A 26,185-nucleotide genomic window follows, 5' to 3' on the forward strand; every position below is an offset into this window, starting at 1 on the left:
AAGGCTCTCCTCTCCGTGCATATTTGACACTTCTCTGCATTACATCACGGAGATCATGTGAGATCCAAGGGCTTGCTCTTAGCTTGGCACTGCTTACCGTCGGGGAAAATTACTATTTCAATCCGGAGCAATGCAGAGAGTCAAGAATAATGGAAGTGTTTTCATGCGGTCTATAAGGAAAGGAGTCATGGATCGGAACAATGACACAGAGACGGACGGTTAGGCACAAAGCTGTGTGTTTAAATGGGATTTAGCCAGGGATTAGTAACTAAGCATAGGGTACTCAAAAGGGGACATATTATGGAAAAGTGACTTTTTGATGTTTGTGTAAGAAGTCTTTGGAGTGTATGCCCATCCATCAGGTGTGAAACCCTCAAAGACAGAATAGGCAAACAGATTAGAATTCAGCGCAGATTAATTTGTTAGGCTATGATAAGAGAAAAAAGCTCGGTCATAAATGGAGGAGTCCCTTTTGCTCGCTTTTTGTCTTCACATTTTGAACCGTGGCCTTCACGCAAATAGTGGCCACTTGCCTCGTGGCAATGCCTTAGCTTTGCTCTGGTTGTCATGATAACAAATGACACACACACACACACCATTTTGGCAAGAATATGTTCAGCAACACTAAAAAGAAGAAAAAAAAATAGTGCCTGATAATTCTTGATCCTACGGGTATGGACACAAAAGCGTGTCACAGTCATAAGTTAAGACATTTGGGAAATGTTTTAAAAACTGAAATCGCATAATATGTCTCCTTTAAAGTAAAAAAAAAGCTGGCCCCGAGTGTCTATCTCTCTTGTCAGGCCAGTCAAACATGAAATGGTGACTTCTCTGGATGACGATGAGCGATGGAGAATGTGAGGTTCTGAAAGTAGGACAGACACTGGGACACCACAAGTCTCCAGGTCGGCTCTGGACTGGCGAAAACAGCAGAGCGCCGTACGGGACAGGCGCCAAAGGGCTTCAACTCTTACACACCTCCTCTTCCTCTGAACTGTCATAGTCATGGTAGCCCTGGGCTATGCAGGCGGTCAGCGAGGCTGCCTTGGGCTCCAGGTAGCAGAGGCACAGCGCCAAGGGGAAGGAAAGAGTGAGGGCGTAGGGCACAGAGAAGGAGGTGGAGAGCAGAAAGAAGAAGATGAAGAGGAAGCAGGGGATGAGCGACGGGGACTTGATGGGCAAAAAGTTCTGCGCGCACTCTGGCAGGAAGCGCATCTCCGACAGGTCGGGGAAGCTGAGGTACCCGTCCTCGTCCAGGACAGCTGACAGGTCGGGCAGGTGCAGCGAGAAAGAGAAGAGCGTGCCGCCGCGCACCCCGCCTCTCTGCTCCAGCCGCTGCTTGCGGGCCGACAGCAGAAGCGCCCGCTCCGCCAGCAGGGCCGCTTGCCGATCCGAGCGGGCCTGCTGGCGGCGACGGCCGGCGCTGTCCTTCACTGGGCTCACCGAGGAGGCCCGCTTGCGCGTGTTTTCCCTGCACCGTCGCCGCACTTTTGTTGATGACACGGGGGATGAGGGGAGTGAGAGCTCAGAGCCAAGCGGGCTGGTGGTTAAGGCACAAGGGGAGCACTAATGGATGGAGAGGACGCGCGGGTGCGCGTGAGCGTGAGTGGCGATGGGGAAAGGAGGCCAATACGCATGAGCACACATGAGTAAAAGTGTGGGGTTAAAAGGAAGGACAGGAGGAAAAAGCAAATTAGTAAAGCATAGAGAGGATGAAAAGCAAAATCTAAACTAGAAGCACGTGGGTTATTTTCATCAGCCACAAGGAAATCTCAAAACGGAAATGGATTTCAAAGTTGTGGAATATAAACACTACCGCGGCCTCTAAACGCTTCTTTGTCTCATGGCGCCGAACCTGCTGCATGACGGTGATTTACCTTTGCTTCTTGTCTGAGCGGCGTCAGGGTGCCGGCGGCGGCTTCAGTCGTATCCGCACGGGCATCCTCCCGCTCCGCCTTCTCTTCCTCTGCCTTCTTCTCGGTAGTCACCGTGGTGATGATGTCTCCCCTGGCGTTGGCGGCGATGCCGCTGTCCTTCATCAGAGTATCGTGATTCTCGGTGATGGGCGCTGGAACGGGCAGAAAGACGGATGAGATCTGGAAGGTTGTGGGCATTTTGTTATCCTAAAGGAAACAGCATAGTGGTGAAAGCTCAGCAGCTCACGCGACACCAGTTTCCCTTACTCACGATTTCTTAGGCATCTCTATTATGAGTTAGACCCATATAAAAAAGCTCCAAAACCTATTCCTGAAAAGACACATGGAATTTGGAATTTGCCTTTGAAGCAACCATTTAACTCATCCACTCCCAAAGACGTTTTTAAACGTCTTTTCAGACTTGGGCCAGAATTGGTTGGTACTGAGTACTGGTAATGAGTTAAAGGCATTCTGAAAGAAGCCATTTTGGCTATTTCCAGCCCCACTTCAAAGACCACTAGACTTTGTCCGATTTGAACCACCTGAACTGGACAGATGTGCGATAACTGCATCATTTTTCTTTTTGTCTTGAGTGTGGACAAAGCAAGGCGACAAAGTCTGAAGACCCGCCGCAAGTCTCATGCGATGACCCTACCTCCGTCCAAGCTGCGTGACATGTTGTAACGTTTGCTGGCGGAGCGCTCGAAGAAGGGCGCAGGACGAATGATCTGCGAGCTGGCCCTGCGAGTCTGCGCCTGCGTCCTGCCGCTGTAGCGGAACTTGGAGCCGAGGGTGAGGAACTTCTTTGGGGGCGCCTCAGGTGACACCAACCTGTTAAAAGTTACACGTTACAAATCAAAGCCATAGTAAGGTGGAAAGGATTTGGTTGAGTGCTTAAAAATTGTCTTCGAGTGACCAGGATGTGTCGAATTGCTTGCAAGTTTTACCTGAAGAAGGTGTGGTGTTCAACACAGACCTTCCACAGCCGTTTGGCAGCACGGTGGTTGGGAAGCTTGAAGCCGATGGTACTTTCAAATTGCTCAAACTTGAAACCAAAAATCAGATGGACTAAAACAAGTGAAAAGCGTCTTATTGTAGAAGTGATAAGAGTTCTTTACCTCGCCGGGCCGGATTTTGATGTAGAAGTTGTTCCTCTTGTAGGAGATCTTGAGGATTTTGGGCCAGGCGAAACGGTTGATACGCAGCCTGTCCCTGTAGATGAGGAGACCACTGGCACACACTCCTAACATAATCTCCACGCCTTCCGAGTCCTAAGAACAAACACACCAGAGGACAATAAAGGACACACAGTACCACACCATGTATAGGACAGCACTGACTGTTATCAGGATGAAGCAGGCAGGTGGCGAGTGGAATCAAGCAAATGGTTCTGCTACCTCAAAAGTAGGACCGGAGGGGTGCCTAAGCAAGAATGGCGGATGACATTATGCTCTCAGGTGGAAGCCATTTGCTAGGGGAGAGCCGATCCAAAGCGGGAAGTCTTACAGGGATATTGAAAAGTGTGTTCAACCACATGCACATGTGGAAACTGCACACGCGTACACACAATAGGCAGCCGCTTACCTCTCCCTCGGCACGAGCCAAGCCTTGATAGAGACGCCCTACCAACTTTGCATTCGGTGAGAGAGGAGACAAAAGAGGTAGGCCGGTCTCATACGCTGTGTAACTTCTTGTCATTTATTCAACAGGATAATACTGGACCGGACATTGACAGTCAGCAACGACGCTCACTCGGTCTCATCAAGACTAATTTATCGACTCGGGTCGTCTTGATATAAATCCGCGAATGTAACAATCTCTCGCTCGGCTGTACTTGACAGGTCTAAGAGATCCACGTATGATGGCATGGTCTCAAAAGATGCCAACTCGGCTCCTCGCAAGCCAAAGTAGAAGAGGTGAAATGATGAGTCAGCAGTGCAGCAGCGGTGGCGGTGGTGGTGATGGCGCAAGTGAGGCATCGCAGTGGCAGCCATGACTGCTGATAGTGTGCATCAAATGCATTTGTCTCAAGTTGCCTTGAATTAATCATCATGTATAATCAAGACAGAAACACACATTACTCAAACCAATTACCCGTTTCCACTCATCAGGGAAAAAAACCCTGAAATGAACCATCACTCCAGTAAGTTAGGCACCACCCAGTCTTCCATGTTTCTTGACATGTCGCCACAATAGTGTTTAACTTGAAATTAATTGGACAGAATTATTACTATTAACGTTGTCTGATATTATTCTCAAAAAGCTCTGACCCATTCACCCCCCGCTGCAGTTGAGTAAGTAAAACAAAAATTCATGAGCCCCCTCCAGTTGTGCACAGAGACTAAAGCAAACCTAAGACTATAATCGAAGCATTCTGGTTACCTTGGCGTGGTGGAGATCCACACCGTACATGGAGAGTTTCTTTGCATTTTCCAAGAAATGCATTTCGGCTTCAGCCGGAGTCATCCCCCTGATTGAACGACAAGAGCACACACGAGGAATATTGAAGAAAGGACTGTGAAAAGCAGATAACACTGGAGAATTCAATCAATTTCAACAGGAAGCGGACCTAATTCGGTTGTATCACATAAACTCCAAAGTGAATCAATTTCCTCTTGTTGTGTTTGTGGATGTTTTCAGTTGAATCTCCACCAAGCAGCTGTGACTACATCCATTTTTAGTACGGGCAGGCCTTTTGTGAGAGCCTCACACTGACTGCTCCTGTGCTGCGGCCTCGACTGGACCAAATTACTCACAAATCGTTGCGATGCAGAAGGAATATGAGACTAAGATGCACAACAGATGCCCCCCCGCCCCCATTTGTGGAAAGACGCAAATCCATTTATAAGGAAGGTGTGGTGCCTTCCTGAGCGTTATCACAGATGCTAAAAAAAACAACAACAGCTTAACTTAAAATAGTCAATTCCTAAGAAATCGCATTGGACTAGTTTACTAATTCCAACAATTCCTCATATAGTGGCTTACATACTTGTTTTTTATTCAACTAAGTGCTAGGTATTTCTTGAAAATAAATCATATAATGGAGAGAGGCTTTATTTATACAAAAACAACCCAAACAGAGGTACAATGAGGAACTGATTAAAAACTCATTCAGTCCCAAACACGTTTTTAAACGTCTTTTCAGACTTAGTCCAGAATTGGGTGGTACTGAATGACTTAATCAAAATTATAACTTTTGGGGAATCTGATTCACTGATTAACCGACATAATCACCGGTAGTTGCAGCCCTATAATTTACCATCAAATAAAATTTCCTCCCTGACTGAAGGAGGCGTCTATTTGCGGTGCTGCATTTAGTTATTCACGTGGCCGTTATTAGAGGAAATACGGCATTTTGCAGCTCTTTTCTACTGGTCCCAGTATAGGCAAACGTATCATTGGACCTGAGATTGCATTTGCATTTACCAAAACAAATGGAGAAAGGTCATTCTAGCCAACTTTACAAGGTAAAAAAAATAGGCATCAGAAGAGTGGCGATGATTCATTTACTGTAAGTGGGCACTCTTTCAGAAAATACTTGATGACGGCTCTTTTGTCACCTAGCTCACAAGACTTACTTGTAGGACTTGTGGAGCTCCATGACTTTCTCCTCCAGCTCTTTGGTCTGGTTGGGTGCGAAGCGTAGTTCGCTGATGTAGTCGCTGCCCAGCTCCTCCGGATCAAAGTCGCCCAGCTCCGACTGTGCGGTGTACGAGCCCAGAACAGTGTGGGTGGCGAAGGAACAAGGGAGACGGCCTGAAACGACGTCATCTCGAAGCTGCAGGCACAGGTAGTACCTACGAGGATGGAGACAACGGGATTAGAATGTCACTTAAAAAGAAATGAGATTCTTATCATGCTGTGCCAGTGACAATCAAAGAAAATGTCCACCAAAAAAAAAAAAAAAAGAAACAAGCCAATACACCTTGTGATATCCTCGGTCAGCTGGGAGGGGTCCGGAGGATAAAACTTCACGTTAAAAGCAAAGTTCCAGGGGCCGGCTGAGAAGCAGAAGGAAGTTTGGATAGATTTTATCGAGCAGCATTTACAGTCTTCATCTGCTTGTCCCAGTAATACATGAGTTGTGCTATTGGAACCTGAGTTGTGTTATTGTTTTGGAAAATGAGTCATGAAAAGCATTGTATTAGATATACATAAAGACACATACTCCTGATCTGCTTCTTCAGGTCCTTAGTCGGATCCAGCCAATTCTGCCATAGACAGAGAGGAAAAATAAATATTTCAAGTTCTATTTTTGAAACGGAACCGACACATGGGTCTTGACATTCACGGTTGTCACAATACCTTTTGTTTCTCCACATCTCTGTACGTAATGCCAAAGTAGTCCTTCTCCAACAGATTAAGGTGATCGCAGACTTTGTCAAAGAGAAATTGGCCTTTGACCCGCTTCTGTGAGGGGAGAGCAAACATGTAACTGACGTCTAAAGTCAACCGATGAGTGCAGTGATCCCTGGCCGCTCCGAGCATCAAATTTTGCGGCTTAAGTGTTTCACGTTTGCTTGTTTTTTTAAATACCAAAATTAAGCTAAGGTGCGCTCCAACCCCGCCGAAGCAATGTATACCGACTGTGGGGGAGAATGTAAGGCCGCTTGTCGGCAACGGGAGGTTGGTTCGCAGCCTTGACTGTGTTGGGAGTCTTATTTTGAAGGTCTCACAATTTTTTTTTTCTCAGCGGCAAATCCCACCTTGCAGTTGTCATCTTTTGCCGGGGGGGGGGGGGGGGGTGTCTGGTTCCCATCAACAGTGACGAATAAGGGATTCCTGTATACATATTTCATCTTACTACGCCATCAAACAGGACCTTCGATGCGGGTTAAGCGGGACCCATATATACCGATAAAGTGAGCATTTTCTTCTCTTTCCGATCAAAGTCAGCGATGGCCCGATTACCGGATGTCTTTGAAAGGTTTCAGGTTAGTCTTTTGAAGGCCATGGATAAACCTGTGGCGAGGGGTGTGTTTAGAGGGATTTTCCACATTGATCTGCTGAGTCAGGATTGACATTCCTAAAAGTTAAACCAGTTTAAATATTTACGAGATTTAATTCCTTATGCGGATGGTGAAGACCGAATTAGTCCGAGCCGGGTCTCCATGAATGTGCGGCGAGACGTAACAATAGTAAATCAGGAAACATGTACATCTATACGGTTGTCTCATTGTAGCACAGTCAGTTGAGCCATTAGCTTAGCACCACTCACTCTGCTGAGAACTGTGCAGCGTTCCCGTGTAATTGTGTAAGAGCCACAGGAACAATTGGTGGGAGATTTAATTCCACCAGGATGTCTCAGAGTATTGGCAGAGTCTTGTCAGACTAATGGTTGCTGCTGCTGCTGCTGCGGCATTGACGGCACTGCTCAACACTTTTAACCCACACACCGCACTGGCATTGCCTTCACGCCCACACAAGGGTTTTTCAAGAGCTACTTTTGTTGAATATTTTCCTATCACAGTGTTTAATTTACATAAACCACACCAAGTTTCGCTGCCCATGACATGGCAACAGGCCGGGCACAGATCCAGAGCTACATTCAAACGAAGGCTATAGTCCAGCATGCGGAAGACACTGTCTAAAACACTCTCGCAAAGAGGTACCGTCATGCAGAAACGCATGCCTCTTGGGATAGTCGAATCTCAGAAACTTCGTTCCACATTTCCTAAACCTTTGTAGAGAACGTCGTCGGGCTAACATTGTTGGTCATGAATTATCTAAGCTAAAGTTGCATTATAGAGGCAACTCTTCTGATTATTTTAAGTATTTAAACACCCTTTTATTTCCAGGCCATCGTGCTTAGATTAGAATGTTCCGAAGCATTAAAAAAAATAAAATAAATAATCCAAAAAGGTCCACATGCATTCACCGAAGCCAAAGTAAGCAGAGCTGCACTAAATTTTGTTGGCTGGATGGCTTAGTGTTAACAAACAGCATTGGATTCTGACAATTGGCCCACATGATTGCTTGCTTACATGTGGAGTGTTTGATGATTTGTCCATTCATACCAAATACACACAATAGAGTGTATGAAATACTGTTTCCATGTGTAAAAAATGCTTTTATTGTCATTATAAGCACTATAAATTGTAAATCAAAGGAAAAGACTATAAATTCATTTGCGTCCCTAACTCCATACAGCGGGTCTCACCTCCACATTCAAAGTGTAGTCAGAACCGTCCAGCAGTGTCACCTTGCATTGCATGATCTTCACCTTCTTCACTCCTTTTAAAGGAGACCTGGAGAGACGACTGGTGGATGACTGGCGGGATTCTTGGTCGTCTTCTTGCGTCTCCTGATGGGTGAAGATCATACATATTTCAGTTTCTCAAAATTAACACACATAAAAAAAAAACAACAACAAATTCTAGCAGGGGTAAACTGAAATCATGAAAATGTGTCACATTGTATAGAACAAGGGTCACCAGTTCGGTAGCCGTCAATGACCACATGACTAGCTCAAGGACTTTTTCTACAAATAGATCACCAATGAAAATGTAAACACTGGCTTGCCTGTTCATATCTATCCATTCCCAAATTTTTGTGAGAAATTGTTAACATGATCAGTGTCTTCAGAATAAGTTAAAATATTTTATAGTCATAAAAATATTCACTGTAACTTGAGAAAATTTGCTTTTTCAAAAATATGTATCAAAGTGGTAGCGCTTTGCATCAATCAGTCCCCAAGAAGTAGCTCTCATATTCAAAAAGGCTAGTGACCCCTGGTTGTTTAAAAAAAATAATATATTTAATGTTTCTATCAAATTACTATTTGGATAATACAAACGTTTTAAACGTGCATACGAGCAAAACGGGACTGTTTCATAGATGACTGCAGAGGGGAAAAACTGCGTTTGAAGGTGATTTGAGGAAGAGGGTGACACATCTCATGGCATGTTATCGTTTTTAGCTGAATTAATGACTTTAAATTGCGAAGAACAATGATTGGCGAACAGAAACACGATCCAACTTCCACTTTCATGGAGACGTCTTAAACTAACCACCAGTTCTGTCACATGTCTGCCAGCTAAAAATAGAGCGCGCTTCTCCAAATGAGTTCCTGTCTCTACATGATAATCAAACACTATTCACAGACGCTTTCAATTGTAGGTCCAGGCAAAAACGTCTGGATCAATCACATAAAACTACAGAGGCCTAAAGAAAAAAAAAAAAGGTTTGTATCAAACTTGGATTATGTAAGTATTATAAGCCTGTGTTCATTCATATTCAAGGCATGAAAGCAACTGTTCCATAATTCCGTCCTGGCAAGAAAAGCCACATAGCTTGGGTCAGTGGGTTTGAGCATCAACACTTTTTTTTTGCATTCAGCACTTAAAATTGGGACACTGACCAAAGTCATGCCGTCATCATTCTTGTATTTTTGCTCAATCTTCAGCCAAAATATGACACAAAAAGGGAACAGCTGCATTCTCATAGCAAACGCTGTTAAGCCACAGATGTACAACATGTTCACACATTTGTGCAGCTGCTCTTAACATGAGCTCATGATTGAATTAATATAGTCAGATGATTGGAAGAAAGTATACAAAGGGGTGGAAATTTTGTAGAAACGCTCTCGAAAATGTTGGTACCTTTTTGGTAATGATTATTCACAAAGCATTGTTGTTGTTTTTTAAAATGTAACATATACAAATATAAGTCAATACGCGAGCAAACAAATGTTATCTTTTTTAAATAAAAATGTGTGAGAGCAACAAACAAAAACATTATTTTTGATGCATTTTTAAGTTGTGATATTTACAATATAGACATGCTCATGCCCATATTATGATAAAATACAAAAACACTTTGGGAATTAATTGTACAGGAACTAACTAGAAATGTTTTGTAAATCTTACATTTTTAGTTTAAATTGGAATACATATGTAAAACACAACAAGCATAACTTTGTGAAATGTTTGTAAAAAAATTAAATAAAATAAAAAAAGATAATGCTATGACATTGTAGTCCATTTATATTATTCACTTTATAGACTCCTGTTTGAGTTTGAAAACATTTGAATTTGAAATGTTGTAACTCCAGTTAGTTTGCATTTGCACCGCGCGGAAAAATACTTCTGGATTTGTTCGCCAGTCTTCTAACAATGTTGCTAGGTAGAATTGAGAGGTGGCTGGGTTTGTAGGGAATCCCAACAACCACGAAATGCACTCAGGTAACTTCTTGATTGTTCCTTAGCAGGTAAAAATTCTATTAATACGTGAATCGCAGTACTAAAGTGTGTACCCAAAGTCATCATTTACCAGTGGAAAGCGAACACCTCCCCTCTTTGTCATGTGTTCCTCTGCCTCTGCTCCAGGCAGAGAATGATGACTTTTCCCCACACAAAGGCACAATTGACTCAGGCTGCACCGCCGGGATTTACGAGCAAGATATGATAGAAGTCGGCCATATGACCTGTTCTTTCCTGGCCGGCGTGCTGTGTCCCACGGCGGCCGGAAGCTGCTCAGGCAGGTTCTGAGGCGTAGCGGGTTCAGCGGCTTTCGGGTTCTCGCTGGGAGTCTCTGTGCTCTCCTCTTGCTGCTGCTGCTGCTTGGCCTCAGAGTCTGCGCCTGATTCGGTTGTCATGGTAAATTACGCTGGAGCGGAAGAAGAAGAGGATGAGTCAGCTGACTACTTAAGGGGTACGGCGCACTCCATTTGTTTCAGCTCTGTTAACCGAACAGAAATTCGAGATACAAGCAAAGATTTCGAGATAGGGCTGGAGAATGAACAGGTGATATGAATAACCCATGATAGATGTTTAGTACTGCTTTGTTGTTTGTTCGTTTCTACTTCCTGTTTTGGTTCTTGTCACCTGGACTGACTAACAGTTTGTAAACAAAAACACTTCCATTTAGAAATTGTGATGGATGTTCAACATTTGAGTTCACCTGTGGTTTTATTTTGGCGGGTTTTTATAATCCCCATTTTGGTTCACATTTCAGTTGGTTTGGTAGGAAACCAGAGCCGGTATTGACTAACATTTTGTGAACAAAAGGACTTCGATTTTGATACTTCTGATTTCGGAGTGCCATTTGTTTGTGCCGTTTGACACGAAACGACTACATGAGCTTCTTGCACAAACAGTCGGCGGGGCGCCCTGCCATAAACTTGTCGCTTGTGATGAAATCGTGTTCCATGTGTGCATTTAGTTTTGTCTTACATGACAGCAGTTGAGTTGATTTTATACTTTTATACCCATGTTAAAAATGTGGTATGTGAAGTTGAGGACATTTTGTGAGATCTCACAAAGCTATCTCGGGATTGAAGGGTAGGTCAAAAAAGAAAACCGCACGCGTTATGTCCCACGGGTCCTAATCTGAGCTAATGAGAGGAAACAAATGACGGCACGTTTTGCCAAACAAGAGTGACAGATCGTATTTGGTGCTCTGGGGCCCTACTGGTATTAGCTAACCCACGGGCTGTGCTCGAGAGATCAGAGGGCATGTGTGTAAGATTTGTGGGTGTCTTGCTGTTGCGGGGGTTGCTAGTGGTGGACGATTACCATTCTGCGGCCGCCCTTCTCTTACTCCCTTCGGCTCTATTTATAGGGCTCTGTTTATTCCACGCTCGGGAGGATGTCGGGGACACCGGATCAACAAAGGCAGCACTGTCGTGTGAGGTATTCCCCCGAAAAATGCTTTGCACCAAAGATCAAACTCAAAAGGATCACGAGATTGCAAAACATAGCGCTAAATAAAGAAGCAAAACTAAAAGTGGCCCCCACGACTGCTTTTTACATTAACAACGCTGCCATATGTTTGAATGCAATAGGCATAAACCTTTCACGTTTCAGGCTTCCCGCACGGGTCCATATGTCATTCAGAACCTGGACCAAAATGTAAGGAGCCTGGCTGCACAGAGAGATTACATGATTACAATAACGCTGTGATTCAACAATAATCAAGGACGCCACTTGATATCAGCGTGCAAAAATATCTTTGCTCAAAACAGAAACAATCTAACAACTCCAAACTGTAACGATATTACGTACTGCACAATTGCTGGTACTGAATCGGCTGTTTACTCGGGTTCCCATTTCTGGACTTCAGCTTTGAATTATTTAGTGCAAAAGTACATAAATGACTTCAAATGTGAACTAGAAATAAGTATACAGGAATAATGAAAGAATAACTTGAGATCAGAGAATAATATTGTGAAAATCATAAACGGTGGTACAAAAATCTCTGTTGAAAGAAGTGACCACGTGATTAACAAAGTACTTTATATTGACATATTGATAGTGATACTAACCCCACTGGTGTCAGTATTTCTTTTTCATGCGATAAAGAGACTAAACAGAACCCAACATGAGCTCACACTTTAACAGCCTCTTTAACTCCCAAACTAAAGCACATTACACATGTATATCAATGTCAAGGGCTACCAAGACAAAATGAACTCCTAAAATGAACGGTAAGGAATTTCAAAGCGGCTGTAAATCCCGCCTCAGGGCATTTATAGCAATTCTGAAATTGCTTTCCCTGAGTGGATTTAACTTTGGTCCTTCCAAACATGCTGATTGGGTTGCTTTCAAATACCAAGACGATGTATCACACCGCAAGGTTGCAAGGAGTTGATTAATAACATATCATTTACAAGCTTCTGCAGCAGGAAGTGATCAAGTCACATGATCCAAATGGTAGGGCAGCGAACCTTTGCCTTCCACAAACTATGAGGATAGAGAAAAGTGGATCTCAGCATGACAGAAATGTGGAGGAAGAATAGGTTCAGTCACACAACCCAACAAAGCACACAAGTCATCTTGTGCGTGGACCACTACAGGCATTATGCGTAAAAGAAAGATGCCTTGACCAGCCATTTTAAGATGGTATAAAGAGAGGAAGGCGATCCAATTCAATCACAACAAAAGTCACTGCAGTCTTATGCTTTGACAAGGCACTTTTAAGAAATTGCTTGTGTGTTGAAATCAAAGCTCAGCGTTTATCGCATTTAGAATTTCAGCATGTCCAGATAGCCATTGGAGTGTTCAACAAATGCCAGCTTTGCTTCATTTGCTGTTTATTTGCGCGCATATCACTTGATAGCTCGTACAGCATACTTCCTCTTTACATTCTTATGACTTGTGATTTTTGGCATCTTTTTTCAACACCAGAATTGATTTTTCTTTAGTAAACTACATTTCAAACTATTCAAATAAGAGTCAAGTTAAGTAGGCAAAAATCAAAAGCACAATAAAAGCGCTCACATGTCTCCCCTACATATACAAAGCATGAAGTTTTCACCAGGGTCCAAAATAATCCCAACGATGGAAATATTCAAATATATCAGATATTTGAAATTGCAGAATTTGCGAAATTTACGATCAGCATTCACTTTCACCTACATCAATTTCTTGTATAATGACTTTTACTTTGCTTTCTGCATCTTTCATTTTTATTGCTTTTATCCTCTTTTCGAGCATTAAAGCTTTTCTTCACTCCTTGGTCTGCAAAGGTACGTTTTTGTAGCCATTTTAGCAATGCAACGTTCGTGCTGCGTCTGAAACCAACAATAACAAATACATCTTGTACTACTGCGCATGTGTAAACCACTGTGGTGTTTGCTATTGCCATTTCGGAGCCAAGCAGTAGGAGTCACTGTAGGCTGAGGTTGGATTAGACTTTTGCGGAAGGCTTGTTTTCGTTATAGTCAATCTCGTTGCGAGGCAAGGGCAGAGAAAAAGCTTTCGTATAACTCAACAGGGGGATTTTTCATTGTAGGGGGAGCAGAAAAGTGGGAATGGGTTTAATGCATGAAGATGTTGTCACACTAGGGGGTATTTTCACCCTTGTAGGTTTCGTTGTAGATGAGTTTCACTGTATCTCCCAACAGTGTAGGTTTATGTACAGTGTATGGCTACTTTACATCGGTGCCACTGAACGTGTCAGTGCTAGTGAATGGATGGACATTTTGAAAGTTCCATTTGAGATCACCTCACATATGCACAGGATGAGGCATAGCCATCTGCGCCGAGTGCCATTAGCCCGTGTACAACACAGCTGGGCCCCCGCCCCCCACACTCCTCACTCCCAAGCACCCCGAGGCGCGCGGGGTTTGCATCGCCGGCGTTTTTCTGACACATCACTCCAGCTGAATGGCAAGCCGGCCCCTACCCGACATGGCCGCTGGGGCCTGACAGCTGCCACGCACAATCCTAGCCACTGTAACAGGAAACCATGTTGCTGGGTCTGGACGTTCGGATTAAGAGTTTCCAGATCCCTAAAGTGCTTTTAAGTGGCCTGAATTGCAAACAGAAGGGAGGGCTGCACGATTTGATTAGTTTGGTCCAAAACGACCTGTTTTCTTCTCTGTAGTCATGAGACTATCACACAATCTCTATTTAAACCCAGTTAATGTCTTTTTACATTGAATTTGAGATAGTCAACTATTCTCCATCTCTAATTGCGATGCTGGTCAACTTCAGATTATAATGAGACGAGACAGAATTTAACAGCGGGACCGGATGATTCCAGATTTAGGAACGTAACGCGAAACGCGTAACACCAAACGGAATGAAAACATACGCGGCCATTTGAATGGGTCAGATAGTTATAGAAAAAAAACATGTACCACACCGCACTGTACTGTGCCTTACTTAAATGTCAACAGTGCAGTATATGTTAGCTATACCCATTGAAGTGGACAGTGGGCACTTGTGACATCAATTTTAGTCGACAGCAGATGGCAGTACAGGACAAAATCTCAGTCTAACCTAAACGTGGCAGAGCAAGGATTGAGATCTGGGGATGGTTAAGAGGGATAAAAAAACTCCACAACAGTCTGCCTCGGTTATGGTGATCCGTGACTATTTCATGTACAGTAAGTCTCGGTCCATAATCAATTCCACTCTAAGAAGTGTCACAAAAACAACGATGTCTTTTGCAAGCATGTTGGCAGTCAAATTCAAAAGTTGACTCGAAGGCATTTTTAAAAATGTACAACTTTGGGGAGTGTTCAACGGATTGCATTTCGGCTTCCTTTCCAAGAGGACATGTGTAAAACATTGCGGGGCTACGCTTTCAAAATCCTGCTGCTTAGAGCGATGCGTCGTACCGGCCTTAACAATTCCAGCTATCCAAACAAGCCATGCTTTCGTCTTCAGCGTCTTCTGCCAGGACACTCAAGTCGGCTCTCAATCCAAGCGAAACCGTATTTCACACACGAAAAGTACAAGATCGTCCAAAACTCCCTCATTCCCTTTTTGCATGCGCAACAAAATACCACCATACAAATATCGGCAAGTCGGCAAAGGGGCTCTTGCGGCTGCCTCGCCAAACTTGCTTTGGTCTATCTTTGAGACAACCCAACTTTAAAATGGAAACTACAAAGTGGCAAGCTTTGATCATTCACACAACGCTAGCTCGCTGCAGTAACAACATCACAACACGTCACTCACACCACGTCCTCACCTGCAGTGATAAAGTGGGCCAGGCCATTTGGTCCCTCTTTATGTTGGAAATGCAAAAAGAAATGCATACAGTGCAGAACTCAATTGTTTGGTGGAAAAGGGGTTTACTGTACCTCCCAATAAAGCAGTTTCTTGTGTTTCTTGGGAGGCTGGTACAAATGACTGACATTTAAATTCCTTTCAAGATTGGAAAATGAGTTGTTATAAGAGTACACTGGCCAAAGATCAGCCGGTCACAGAACAAATGAAACTTGTAAGTCAAGGAACTATTGTATTAGAATATAAATAGTTTAACAGTTTATGCATCATGATGTAATGCTTCACTGGCCATTATGATTGTGCTCATTCTCATGTACACTGGACATACAACTATTGTTTTTTTCCGCAGAGGATAAAGAATGCATGCTAGTGAGAATTGTTATATCGTCTGCCTACATGTATGCCTGTACCAGTTGCTTGTTGTCAAATACTACGGCAACCTAACTAATACTTTAGTTCGCCGGTCTATGGCATTTCCATTGCACATTAAGTCTAATCCTCAACCACTATTTAGTTCTTGAAGCTGAAAATTTCTCTTCCCACTCTGGACGAACCCCCCCAATACCCAAGTCATATCAAAAACAAAAAATAAATCTAAAATTGAGGTAACACTGTATAAGGAGTCAATCCGATGAGACTTAATTATCCTAAAAGTTGAGCACATCATTCCTTTTGGTTTAGCCACAAAATGAGAATCCACAGACATACTCATTAAGCAGATGAATGGAAAACAAAGCCTACAATGTTGAACATCAACAGGCCAGTGTGCATTTGTCCACTGACTCGAGATCAGCTCCTGGGAGGATGCGAGGATGCAAAAGCAGCCATACCGAGTGAGTGTCACCCTGACCACGCCTACCCGCACTGCAGATCACAAACAGCCCCACAAAATGTGTGCCGTCCTGGCAGCCGATAACCTTGCACATTACACCCCCCCCTCACACACACACACGCGCGCACACACACATTTACACACACTACCACGCCGAACCACCACTGGAGACGTCATTTTGAATCAAAGTTGCTGTCGCCAGTTGTTTTCTTTCACTTATTTTTCTTTCGCCTCGAGGCTACATCAAACAAGCTAGCTCACCTTTTAACGTACAGCCTTGTAGCTTTAGCCACACATCAACTTTAGCCTCTTGTGCTAACGTTTAGACAGCAAAATGACTTATTTGAACGCGGCTCTCCTGACAGAAACGTCACTGTGTGTCACCAACGTATGTCCACGACCGTGAAAGCGGCGCATCTGACGTGACGACGAGCACCCCTCCCCCTATTTACCGTGACGAAACATACCAAAAAATGTGACAAAACTGTTTTCATTACCAGAACCGTTCCTCGCTGGGCTGGTTACGCGGGTTGCATACGCCGTGCGTAGGCTTGTGTACCCTGACAGCTCCGCCGATCTACCGCCGTTCGCTCTCCCTCCGCCCTCAGTTGCGTCCGTGCCGCCCCGAGGAGAATTGTGGGAAATCGAGGCGCACGTACGCACACACTGGCGTTGCGTGCGCACGCTCACGCGCGCTGTTTCCCACTCTTGTGCGCGCGCACGCACGCACGCACGCGCAATTAATGGACGAGGCTGATTTTTATTGGGAATGATCCAGCACTGTTCAAAAGGAAATGCGTGACGTCACCAAGTGGCCTCTCGTCAAACGGTGCGTTGAGTGGGCACAACAGTGGAATATGCACTATAAATGTGGTCATTTTCATAATCAAAAATGTAACATATAATCAGCAAGAATTCCTGTCATATTTGTTGTGTTAATTTTTCCTCATTTTTTTAACTTGATAAATGCAACATTGATTGATCGAGAATAATGAAATAAAGACGGGTAAAATAAACTGAATAAACAGAAGGTCAGAGCCAAGATTCAAACCGGGACTGCAAAAATGTGAGGCAGACATGTGAAACCTCTATACGGTTCACCGTGCTGCTGACCAGAAGTTCCAGTGCAACAATACATATCACACAAAATTTTTACTCTGCGTCCAAATATCACAAATATCAGATTTCATGTCAGCATGTCAGTGTTTTGCTTGTTGATAGAAAACCTTCAGAAGTTCACTTGCAAAAATAACGTCTATATACAAAATATCGTCATTTGTAGATCATTCAGAGTAGCTTTTAAGATATGTATGACATTCTGGGCCTGTGGAGTCAACGCTGGCAAATGTAAGTAAACCACAGGCACACAACTCGGCCAAACTAAAAGCAGTCATCAATCACTGCTGCGTCCCTGGAGGTGTCAGGCAATGAGGTTGACCACAGCTCTCGACGAGAGTGCCTCCATCACGCCCATGCATTATGCCTTTACCATTCAACATAAATTTAGACTGGGTGATTGATTGTTTCCCCTCCCCTCCCCTATGTTTGACAGCGCCTAACTTCTTTTTACACTTGTGTGGCCACAAAGAATGTAACGTACACTACTAGTTATGCGATTATAGCCGGAGGAAACCCACACAGGCATGGGGAGAACATGCAAACTCCACAAAGAAAGAATTGAACTCTGCACCTCTGCACTGTGAGGTGGACATGCTAACCAGCCGTCCACCGTGTGGAGGTTTTTATTAATTATTATTATTAAAACCAGGCATGAGAGTAAAAAATGAGGCGATTCGGAATCAAGGCAAAATAATCTCGAAAGGTTTACTTGCATCTATGCTTTAAACATTTAGTCAAATTTTTTTAAGTGCACCAAAAAAAGGTTTTGTTTGAATTGACTCAATTTTATTTCATCAGGGGGTTTCACAAAATCAAATAATCTGGATGCAGACACACACTTAAAAAAAAAAAAAAGTTTCTGGATGCAGATATTTTATTTCGTGCACCCACCTGACGAACTAAAATTCAGTAACTTGAACACACTTTTTTTTTCAGTGTGTAATTAATTACCATATTGTGTGACACTGCTGACGCAAAATTAACCGCACTACTTAGCTGCAACCAGCAGAAGTGCCGTTGATACAGTCTTGCTTTCTAAATGTCACCGGATTCTTGTGATGAGCGCGTGCATGAAACACGACAATATTGCATCATTAGAAACTCATGGAAGCTCATCTACATGTAAGTTTCATAAATAAAGCAAACCACTCAAAGTGCTACTGATGAACTTCAAAGACACACTCAGAAAATCAAAGAGGTGCGACAAAAATCCTATGTCGAGTACACAAACGCATCGCCATCATCGTCTGCTGCTGGCCAGAACATGTGCACGATGTCACACAAATACACACAGAGCATGTTTTTAATGAGGTTGCTCCCTCTGGGTGTTTTTGTGCCTTTTTGCCTCCTGCCTCCCAGAGGGAACCTGACCAAACTGGGTCAAATGTTTGACTTTTATTTCATTTAATTGCTGACATGTTGCGTGCCAGCACATACTTATGTCGAACACATTACCGCTCCACTTTAGAGCACAACTTCAGTGAACAGCAACAAAGACGTGCTCGAAATAGGTGATTCCTAAGCAGCCGCCGAGCTAATTGTAGCATGCATCATAAAGCAAGGAGAGTGCGAGAAAGAACTAGAAATGCACAGTTGTACAAAGATATGAACACAATGCAGGGGCTGAGTGGGACTCAACTTCAGTCTTGGAGTTTCAGGACTCAGACCAGCCCACTTTAACCTTTATTAGTGTATCAATCTGAACTATCTTAATATTCTCTCTAATGATATTTATATGGTATTTGATCAGAAATCTAATTTACAATTGCAATCACGATCGGTGTTGAATTGAATAAGAAGGGGAACAAAATTGGTTAAAATGGGCAAAATGATATATGAGGATAAATGATATACATAACACATTTTACAGTTAACAAGGCAGACAACCGCCGATACAATTAAGGGAGTGAGCACTGCACTTCCTGTTTGTGTTTTTATTTTGAAACCTATTCACGTCCTTCTGGCTTAATACTTGGCAGATTCATGCTAACTTTATGACAGCTACAGTAATCGGAGGAGATGTGTTTTTATTTTGAAACCTATATACGTCACTTCTGGTTTAATACTTAGCTGGTTGTTGCTAACCCTATGACAGCTCCAGTAATCGGAGGAGACTTACCCATCATGCTTTGTTGCCGTTACAAGTAACACTTGTGCCTGTGCTGTGCTACGCCTCTTTAACGTGTTATTTTCGCTTGTGAGTAAAGCCGATAACCCAAAATCTTAATAAATATGATGGGATATTTCTCTACGTGATTCAGATTTAGTAGCAATCACAAAATAAATGTCATTGTCGCATCTCTGTTTGAAGGCAAGAATTCAACTAAAATGTTGCTCAATGAAACTGGCATCAAACGTTACCGTCATATTCAATTTCGTGGCAATCTTGAGGACAACATTGTCTTCGAAGGACCCCTTGAAATGGCCAAAATGTCATTAAAATGGTCGCTTCCAATCAAAAAGGCGTGTCATCAAACTTCACCCACAGGCAATGATGAAATTCTTGAAAATACAAGTGATAACACTTGTAATAAAGTACACGTGTCAGCTGCGTTTATGTGCGGCGTGACTATGGTGGGGGGGGGGGGTATGTGAGGAGATCACTGCCTCGTCACACATGCTGGCTCAGCACAACGACACAGGACATGTGACGTTCGGACTCTGTTAGCTTATGTGGCTGCTTAAGTCGTCATTTTTTTTGTTTTACTCTGCATACACACGCTTCCCTGTTCCTGTTCCTGCGTTGCTGTTCAGCAGCCAACCTTGACCTAGTTTAACCCCGAACCAGTCATTTTTACGGCAAAGTCTTGGTGCCGATCAACCGATCCATGTGGACAACATCACACTGAATAACAGATGACACAACCTGGTTAAACAATTTCACGAATGAACCGGTCGCAGTTTCCTTTCAAAACCATCACACCAGACCACCAAATCCATCCCCCATGACAAAAATGTGCCCAATTTCACCCATGTCAACAACACCAACAATACAATTAAGATAAGATAAGATAAGATAAGATATCCTTTATTTGTCCCACAATTGCACCCTATTGTCACCTAATCACAACTGATCACAATGCCTGTTCGCAACGAACCTGATTGCACATCCCACATGACCCACTTTTGACCAAATAATGGGCCGCACCCCCCTGTCAAGCACCACCGATCACACACCATGTTAAAAACGGATCGCACTTTCACATCACTGACTCGATGGTGAGCACCCAATTAAAACCCATCCGTGTTGAGAACCGACGACGACAAGTTTGGACCCCAAACAAACAATCTCACCCACTTGACAACAAACAACTGCACCCCCACATCACCAACTCTGTGCCATACAGTCGATCACACCCCGGCCACAACCATTCGCAACACCTCCGAATAAAAATTTTACAACAAAGGACCGACTGTGCACTGCTGTGGATGAGTTCTCTGCACATCAAATCACACCCGCCTGGCCACAACATTGTGTCACACTGAACACCCGATCCCACACCCCCGCATTAACTTCACATCTAATAATCAATCGCACCCCCCACGCCAAGAACTATGTGCCAAAAAACAGATCTCACCCTGATACCAACTTCATACCGATCACACTGAACACCCGACCACAACCATCTCGTTGACGATTTTGGGCCAAACTACTGGTCAAGTTAATTCTCCAAAAACCCTTTGTGAGCGACGACTGATAGAAATTAATCTGTTGTGGCAAAGAACAGATCGCACTCTTGTCTACAACTACAGTATTTATTTATAATGTCCAAGGTCATCTTCCTCCTTTTTGTACACAATAGCATTTTTTTGGGGGGAGGAGACTCTGAGTGTCATTGAGCTTGGAGTCTGGAGCTTGAACTGGATGAACTCCAAACAAGTTGGCTCCCAGTCTGCTTGTTTGTATTCTACTTCCCAATTAGTCAAAACTACTGCCCCCTGCTGTCCAGCTCCATTCAGTAAGGCAGGTCAGCGAGCACACAAATGGCAACATTAAAACCTGATTTGGATGCGACAAACTGGGCCAAAGGTCCTGCGGCATCCCCCTGCCGCTTCGGGGGAACGGAATGTGAACACACAGTCAGCATAAGGAAAGCGTGTCTTATCACAAAGGGTTATAAAGAATGTTTTTGCAACCTTTGGAAAGTGACCCGCTCATGAGTGGGATTGTCAAGGAAGCAGTTTTGAAGGAAAGGGCGGTGCTGAAAAACTGAATGAGTCCTCGGAATCATTTGATTTTCAATCAAGGTTACGGTTATGGAGGAGTCAAGCCACCAAGTGTATCACTACATCAGCGACTATTCAAAAACACTTACAAATAATCATACTTATTGTCCTTTTCCGTTAACATGTAAGACAATAAAAATCTTAACTGAAACTCAAAAAATATAAAGCTCGAAGTTTTTCGTGAAATCAAAGACAATTCTAATCTTAAAAAAAAGCCAGACAGTTTTGAGTCTAACATGGACATACCTGTCAACTCATACGGTTTAGCCATAGGTCATACGGATTTTGTGGTGAATCTTACGTATATGGCCTTATCACACAAATCATACGGATTCTGAAAATTTCCGTTTTTTTTTTCTGATTTGGAGTTGGTGAAAAAAGTAACGCAGGAATACAACTCTGAACACAGTAATGCCACTAAGAAGAATTAACATTAACATTAACACAAACATTAACCAGACATTGTGTTATGGAGATCTACAATAAATATCATTGAAAATTTCGTGGGATTTTTTTCTGCCGTTATTTTGACTTATAAAATGCTTTGGTATATTATCAGGATTTTTTGCTCCTTATAAGGATTTTTTTTTGTAGTTTATACGGGTTGGCGCTCCGAAAAGTTGACAGGTATGCATGGAGCTAGCTTACTTTTTACATCAGAGAAAATTGAAATTCTTCAATGAACTAAGCATTGTTTTTTGTGTTTGTTTGTTTTTTTTTTTTAAACATAAACAGCAGCTGTGTCCAAATTAGGCCGCGTCCTCGGAAGTAACCTTCGCACGCTGGGGTGTAGCCTCCGGGGACCGCATAAACAGTGGCGAATTTGAACAAGCCTTACTAATTTAAACTCATCTGCGAGTGTGTTCTTCGGGAGCGGAAATGCAGTCTGTCACTTACTAGTGATTCATCGCAAACCTCCGATCAGCAGCTAGCGTCAGCGGGCGAGATGGGTCGTGGGGTGGAGGGGGGGGGTGGACTTTACTGATTCTGAATGGACTGCCGTGCTAATGTCATTGCCAAGTCAGCGTAGAAGAAGTGCAGAGCGACGCAGGCTGCGAATGTGTGCTCCGAAACTGCCTTCATCTCCATGGAAACCAAAGCCAGATTTGAAGGCTATGTGAACTGGACCACGGTGTGCGGTCGAGGCGGACCGGAAGTTACGTCGTGTGGCCGACAAGTTCGGCCTTTGGGGGGACGCAATTTACTAATTCGGACACACCCACTACTGTGCATTCTTCAAGATTAAGCAGGGATAGTTATGAATCTTTAATTTTTTTTTTAATTCCAAAAACTATTTAGAGAACCTTGGTTAGTTTCTCAACATCCAAAGTCTTAGAACAACAAAACCCATGTTGGTAAACTTCAAAAGATTTTTTAATCTTCAGTGAATCAAAAAGTTTTTTGTTAACATTCAAAGAGAGTAGTGTGTCAAACTCAAGGCCCGGGGGCCAGATCCGGGCCCACAACATCATTTTATGTGGCCTGGAAAGGCAAATCATGTTCATTGACTTCATGTTTCTTGCAAATTGTCTTCAGTTTGTATGTTGCACATGCAGAGCATTTGACAATAAAGTTGTACTTGACTTGACTTCACAACACTGACATATGAGATACTGGAATTTTTTTTTGTTCAGAATCCTTTTTTAAAATAAACGGAAGCATCGTTGAACACACAACTTACTGGCTTCTGATTTCAAAAATTCTTATCCATCGATTAGTTGTATAAGTGATAACATCAGGTGATCATACATTTATATGGGTTCACAGTCATAACGGCCCTCCAAGGGAAACCATAGATACAGTGTGGCACCACTGGTTTGGAGTCTCTGTTGGAATACTTCTCATATTTTGTTAAAATGTACTTTTTAAATCATCACAGACATCTATGAGGAGCTAAAAAACTTTTGGTAAACATCAGAGAAAAGTTTGATACTTCCAAAAAATAAACGCGTGTCAAATTAAAATTACCCAATCCCAGGCTAATCATCATTCGCGCTATAAATAAATTACTAGCATTGTCAAGTTCCGTAAATGGCCAAACTTTTTATATCACCGTCAAGTGATCAGACCTACGCAAGTGGTGAGATAACGCCTCTCGCAAACGGCTTATCTCACCACTCGCCAGGATTGAGTCATAAGCGTTATCTCCCGCTGGCATTGAAGGCATCCCGCACACCAGTTTGACTTCGGACTGCTTCCCATTCACATTTCCAATCCGCCCAGTGGTGTGATCAGGATGACAAACTGTTGATCACTTCATTAGGTATGCCTGCGCTATTCACGACTATTTTGACCAATTTATGTCATTAACGTATGAATAACAATTATAATAATGATACATCATTATTAATAGTAAAAATAGTCAATTTGGTAGGTGGCACTGTAGACGACTGGTTAGCACGATTGCTTCACAGGTTCATGTTTCGATTCCAGGCTCTGGCATTCCTGTGTAGAATTTGCATATTCTCCCTGTGCCTGCATGGGTTTTCTCCGGGTGTTCCATTCAATAACCTTTATTTTGTGTGCTGCGCTACACCTCCTCATTTTCCTTCTCCTCCACCTCCAGCACAATGGCAGACGTATTGATCGTGACCTGACGTGACAGCGGTATTGATCGGCATTCCCGAGATGAGCGGTGAGAGACAGGCAGATCGCCTTCAATGCTGACAACATCGCAGCAAAGTGAAAGTCTGTAGACACCCGGTGGTTAAAATGCGACAAAATACTGCACTGCAGGCCAAAATGGGAACCAGGGAATTCCCTGATTTCAGTCCCCGTAATTATAAAACTCCCTGTGTCTCAGTGGACTCCTTGGGAACGGGGAAAAAAATACTTTAATCCACCTTTGCTTCCGTCGCCTTCATTTTCTCTGTGCTTCATTTCTTGTTTAAACATGAAATGTGCTACATTTGTTTTTACACTTGTATGAGTGTAAAAACGGGTTTCAAACCCGTGCCCCGATTTGAAACCCAACAGCAGCGATGGACAACTGGCGGCCTGTGTCCACACCTGGAGTGGCCCTCGATTAATTTTTGAAAACAAAAATAGCAGAGCAGTTTTAAATTGTATTAACAATGACCACGAGATTGAAACCCTGACTTCAAACCCTATTGTGAAAACCTAACCCTGGATTCAAATACCAACCTGGCTTAAAAGTCAACTTTTTGAAACCCTAAGCCTTGCTAGAAAACCAAACCCTACTTTGAAATGGTAACCTTTGTTAGAAAGCCTACTTATGGCTTGGGACTGTTTTTAGAAATTGTAACTCTGATTTGAAACACTTAAACGTGTTTAAAATCATAACACGAAACCCTGATGCGAAATCCAAGTAATGGCTTGAAATCCTACTCTGAAACCCTAACCCTACTTTGAAACCCTAATTTTGGTTTCAAACTAACACTGGCTGGAAGTTTTCATTTGAAACTTTAACCCTGAATTGAAACACTAAATTGAAAAGCTTAACCCAATTGAAACCTTAACTCGAGCTTGGCACTCTAATTTGAAACCTTCGCCCTCACCAAACCATTCATTGAAACCCTAATTATGTGATGATAGGCAGACAAACTAAGAAAAAGTCTCCCCCACCGGCACACCGTAACTCAAAACTCAAATTGTCCACTGGCGAATACTCAAAGAGAAACGAGCTTGACAGAGCACAGCCGGGATGGGTGCCACAATAACTCTCACGGAATTTGCACCTCTTTTATCTCTCTGGCCCTGTACATTCACCTTCATCGGTTACTTCACTCATAAACTAGCAGAAGGTCCACGTGTCCATGGACACATCGCCCAGCAATAAAAAAAAAGTGCAGTCAGTCAATAACTTTCTTACTTTTGATCCATTCACAGTTTCTATGGTAGCCAGCGGAAACACACACGCTGAGCAAACATCCCATTTCCACAGGAAACATCTGATCAAGAATGTGTGTGTGTGTGTGTCTGAGAGAGAGAGACAGAGACCGAGAGAGAGCGAGAGAAAAAACAAAAAACGTCCACTCAGTACTGTCAGTCACCAAAGTATTTAAAAAAACAACGTATTAGACACTAGAAAGTGATGTTAATATTTGTTTCTCCAACAAATATTCATGGGTCAATATGACAACATTTTACATTTTACATTTCATTTTAAAAAAATCCCCTGAACTAGTTGCCAGCCACTCGCAGGACACATATAGACAAATAACCATTCACTCTCACAATTATACCTAGGGACTACTGTGTTACATTAACCTACTATGCATGTTTTTGGAATGTGGGAGGAAATTGGAGTACCCGGAGAAAACCCACACAGGCATGGGGAGAACATCCAAACTCCACAAAGGAAAGCCAGGACCTGCCTGGAATCGAACCCATGACTTCTGTGCTGCGAGGCAGACGTCCTAACCAGTCGGTCATCTATCTATCTATCTATCTATCTATCTATCTATCTATCTATCTATCTATCTATCTATCTATCTATCTATCTATCTATCCCTATAGATACTCTCTTATATCATAACATCAGAAAAAGTTTTTCACCCGTTACTTTTTATGAATGTTTAACACTGCATGGCCTCGTAAAATTGTATATGGCCACCTGTTGACATGGCGTGACAAGTGCCTATATGTTCGAGTCTATTTTGCTCCTGTGA

The 26,185-nt window shown here is 43.1% G+C and overlaps 1 protein-coding gene and 1 long non-coding RNA gene across 16 annotated transcripts in view; one reads left to right on the forward strand and one right to left on the reverse strand.

The window, feature by feature from the left end:
- The window catches only part of epb41l3b (erythrocyte membrane protein band 4.1-like 3b), a 28,047-nt gene extending 11,184 nt beyond the window's left edge, over positions 1-16,863 (reverse strand). For 7 of the 15 annotated variants that reach the window (XM_052088262.1, XM_052088272.1, XM_052088268.1 and 4 more), the window contains exons 1-14: positions 16,706-16,863; positions 10,342-10,523; positions 8,077-8,220; positions 6,222-6,326; positions 6,085-6,127; positions 5,842-5,917; positions 5,495-5,713; positions 4,299-4,386; positions 3,501-3,545; positions 3,035-3,187; positions 2,864-2,961; positions 2,572-2,747; positions 1,878-2,068; positions 979-1,566 (exon numbers count right to left, since the gene is read on the reverse strand). In XM_052088262.1, coding sequence (XP_051944222.1) covers positions 979-1,566; positions 1,878-2,068; positions 2,572-2,747; positions 2,864-2,961; positions 3,035-3,187; positions 3,501-3,545; positions 4,299-4,386; positions 5,495-5,713; positions 5,842-5,917; positions 6,085-6,127; positions 6,222-6,326; positions 8,077-8,220; positions 10,342-10,512 — 2,097 coding nt within the window. In that variant the 5' untranslated portion in view covers positions 10,513-10,523; positions 16,706-16,863. Of the gene's footprint in view, positions 1-978; positions 1,567-1,877; positions 2,069-2,571; positions 2,748-2,863; positions 2,962-3,034; positions 3,188-3,500; positions 3,546-4,298; positions 4,387-5,494; positions 5,714-5,841; positions 5,918-6,084; positions 6,128-6,221; positions 6,327-8,076; positions 8,221-10,341; positions 10,524-16,469; positions 16,631-16,705 lie in introns of those variants that run through there. The other 8 variants (XM_052088274.1, XM_052088271.1, XM_052088270.1 and 5 more) reach the window with 4 other exon arrangements.
- On the forward strand, positions 10,514-25,978 carry LOC127616644 (uncharacterized). Its single transcript, XR_007967146.1, has 3 exons — positions 10,514-10,660; positions 11,478-11,548; positions 24,121-25,978. It is a non-coding gene; the product is annotated as an uncharacterized LOC127616644 (long non-coding RNA).
- Positions 25,979-26,185: the final 207 nt, after the last annotated feature.

Source organism: Hippocampus zosterae, chromosome 15 (assembly GCF_025434085.1).
Source record: "Hippocampus zosterae strain Florida chromosome 15, ASM2543408v3, whole genome shotgun sequence".
NCBI classification, from domain to species: Eukaryota; Metazoa; Chordata; class Actinopteri; order Syngnathiformes; family Syngnathidae; genus Hippocampus; species Hippocampus zosterae.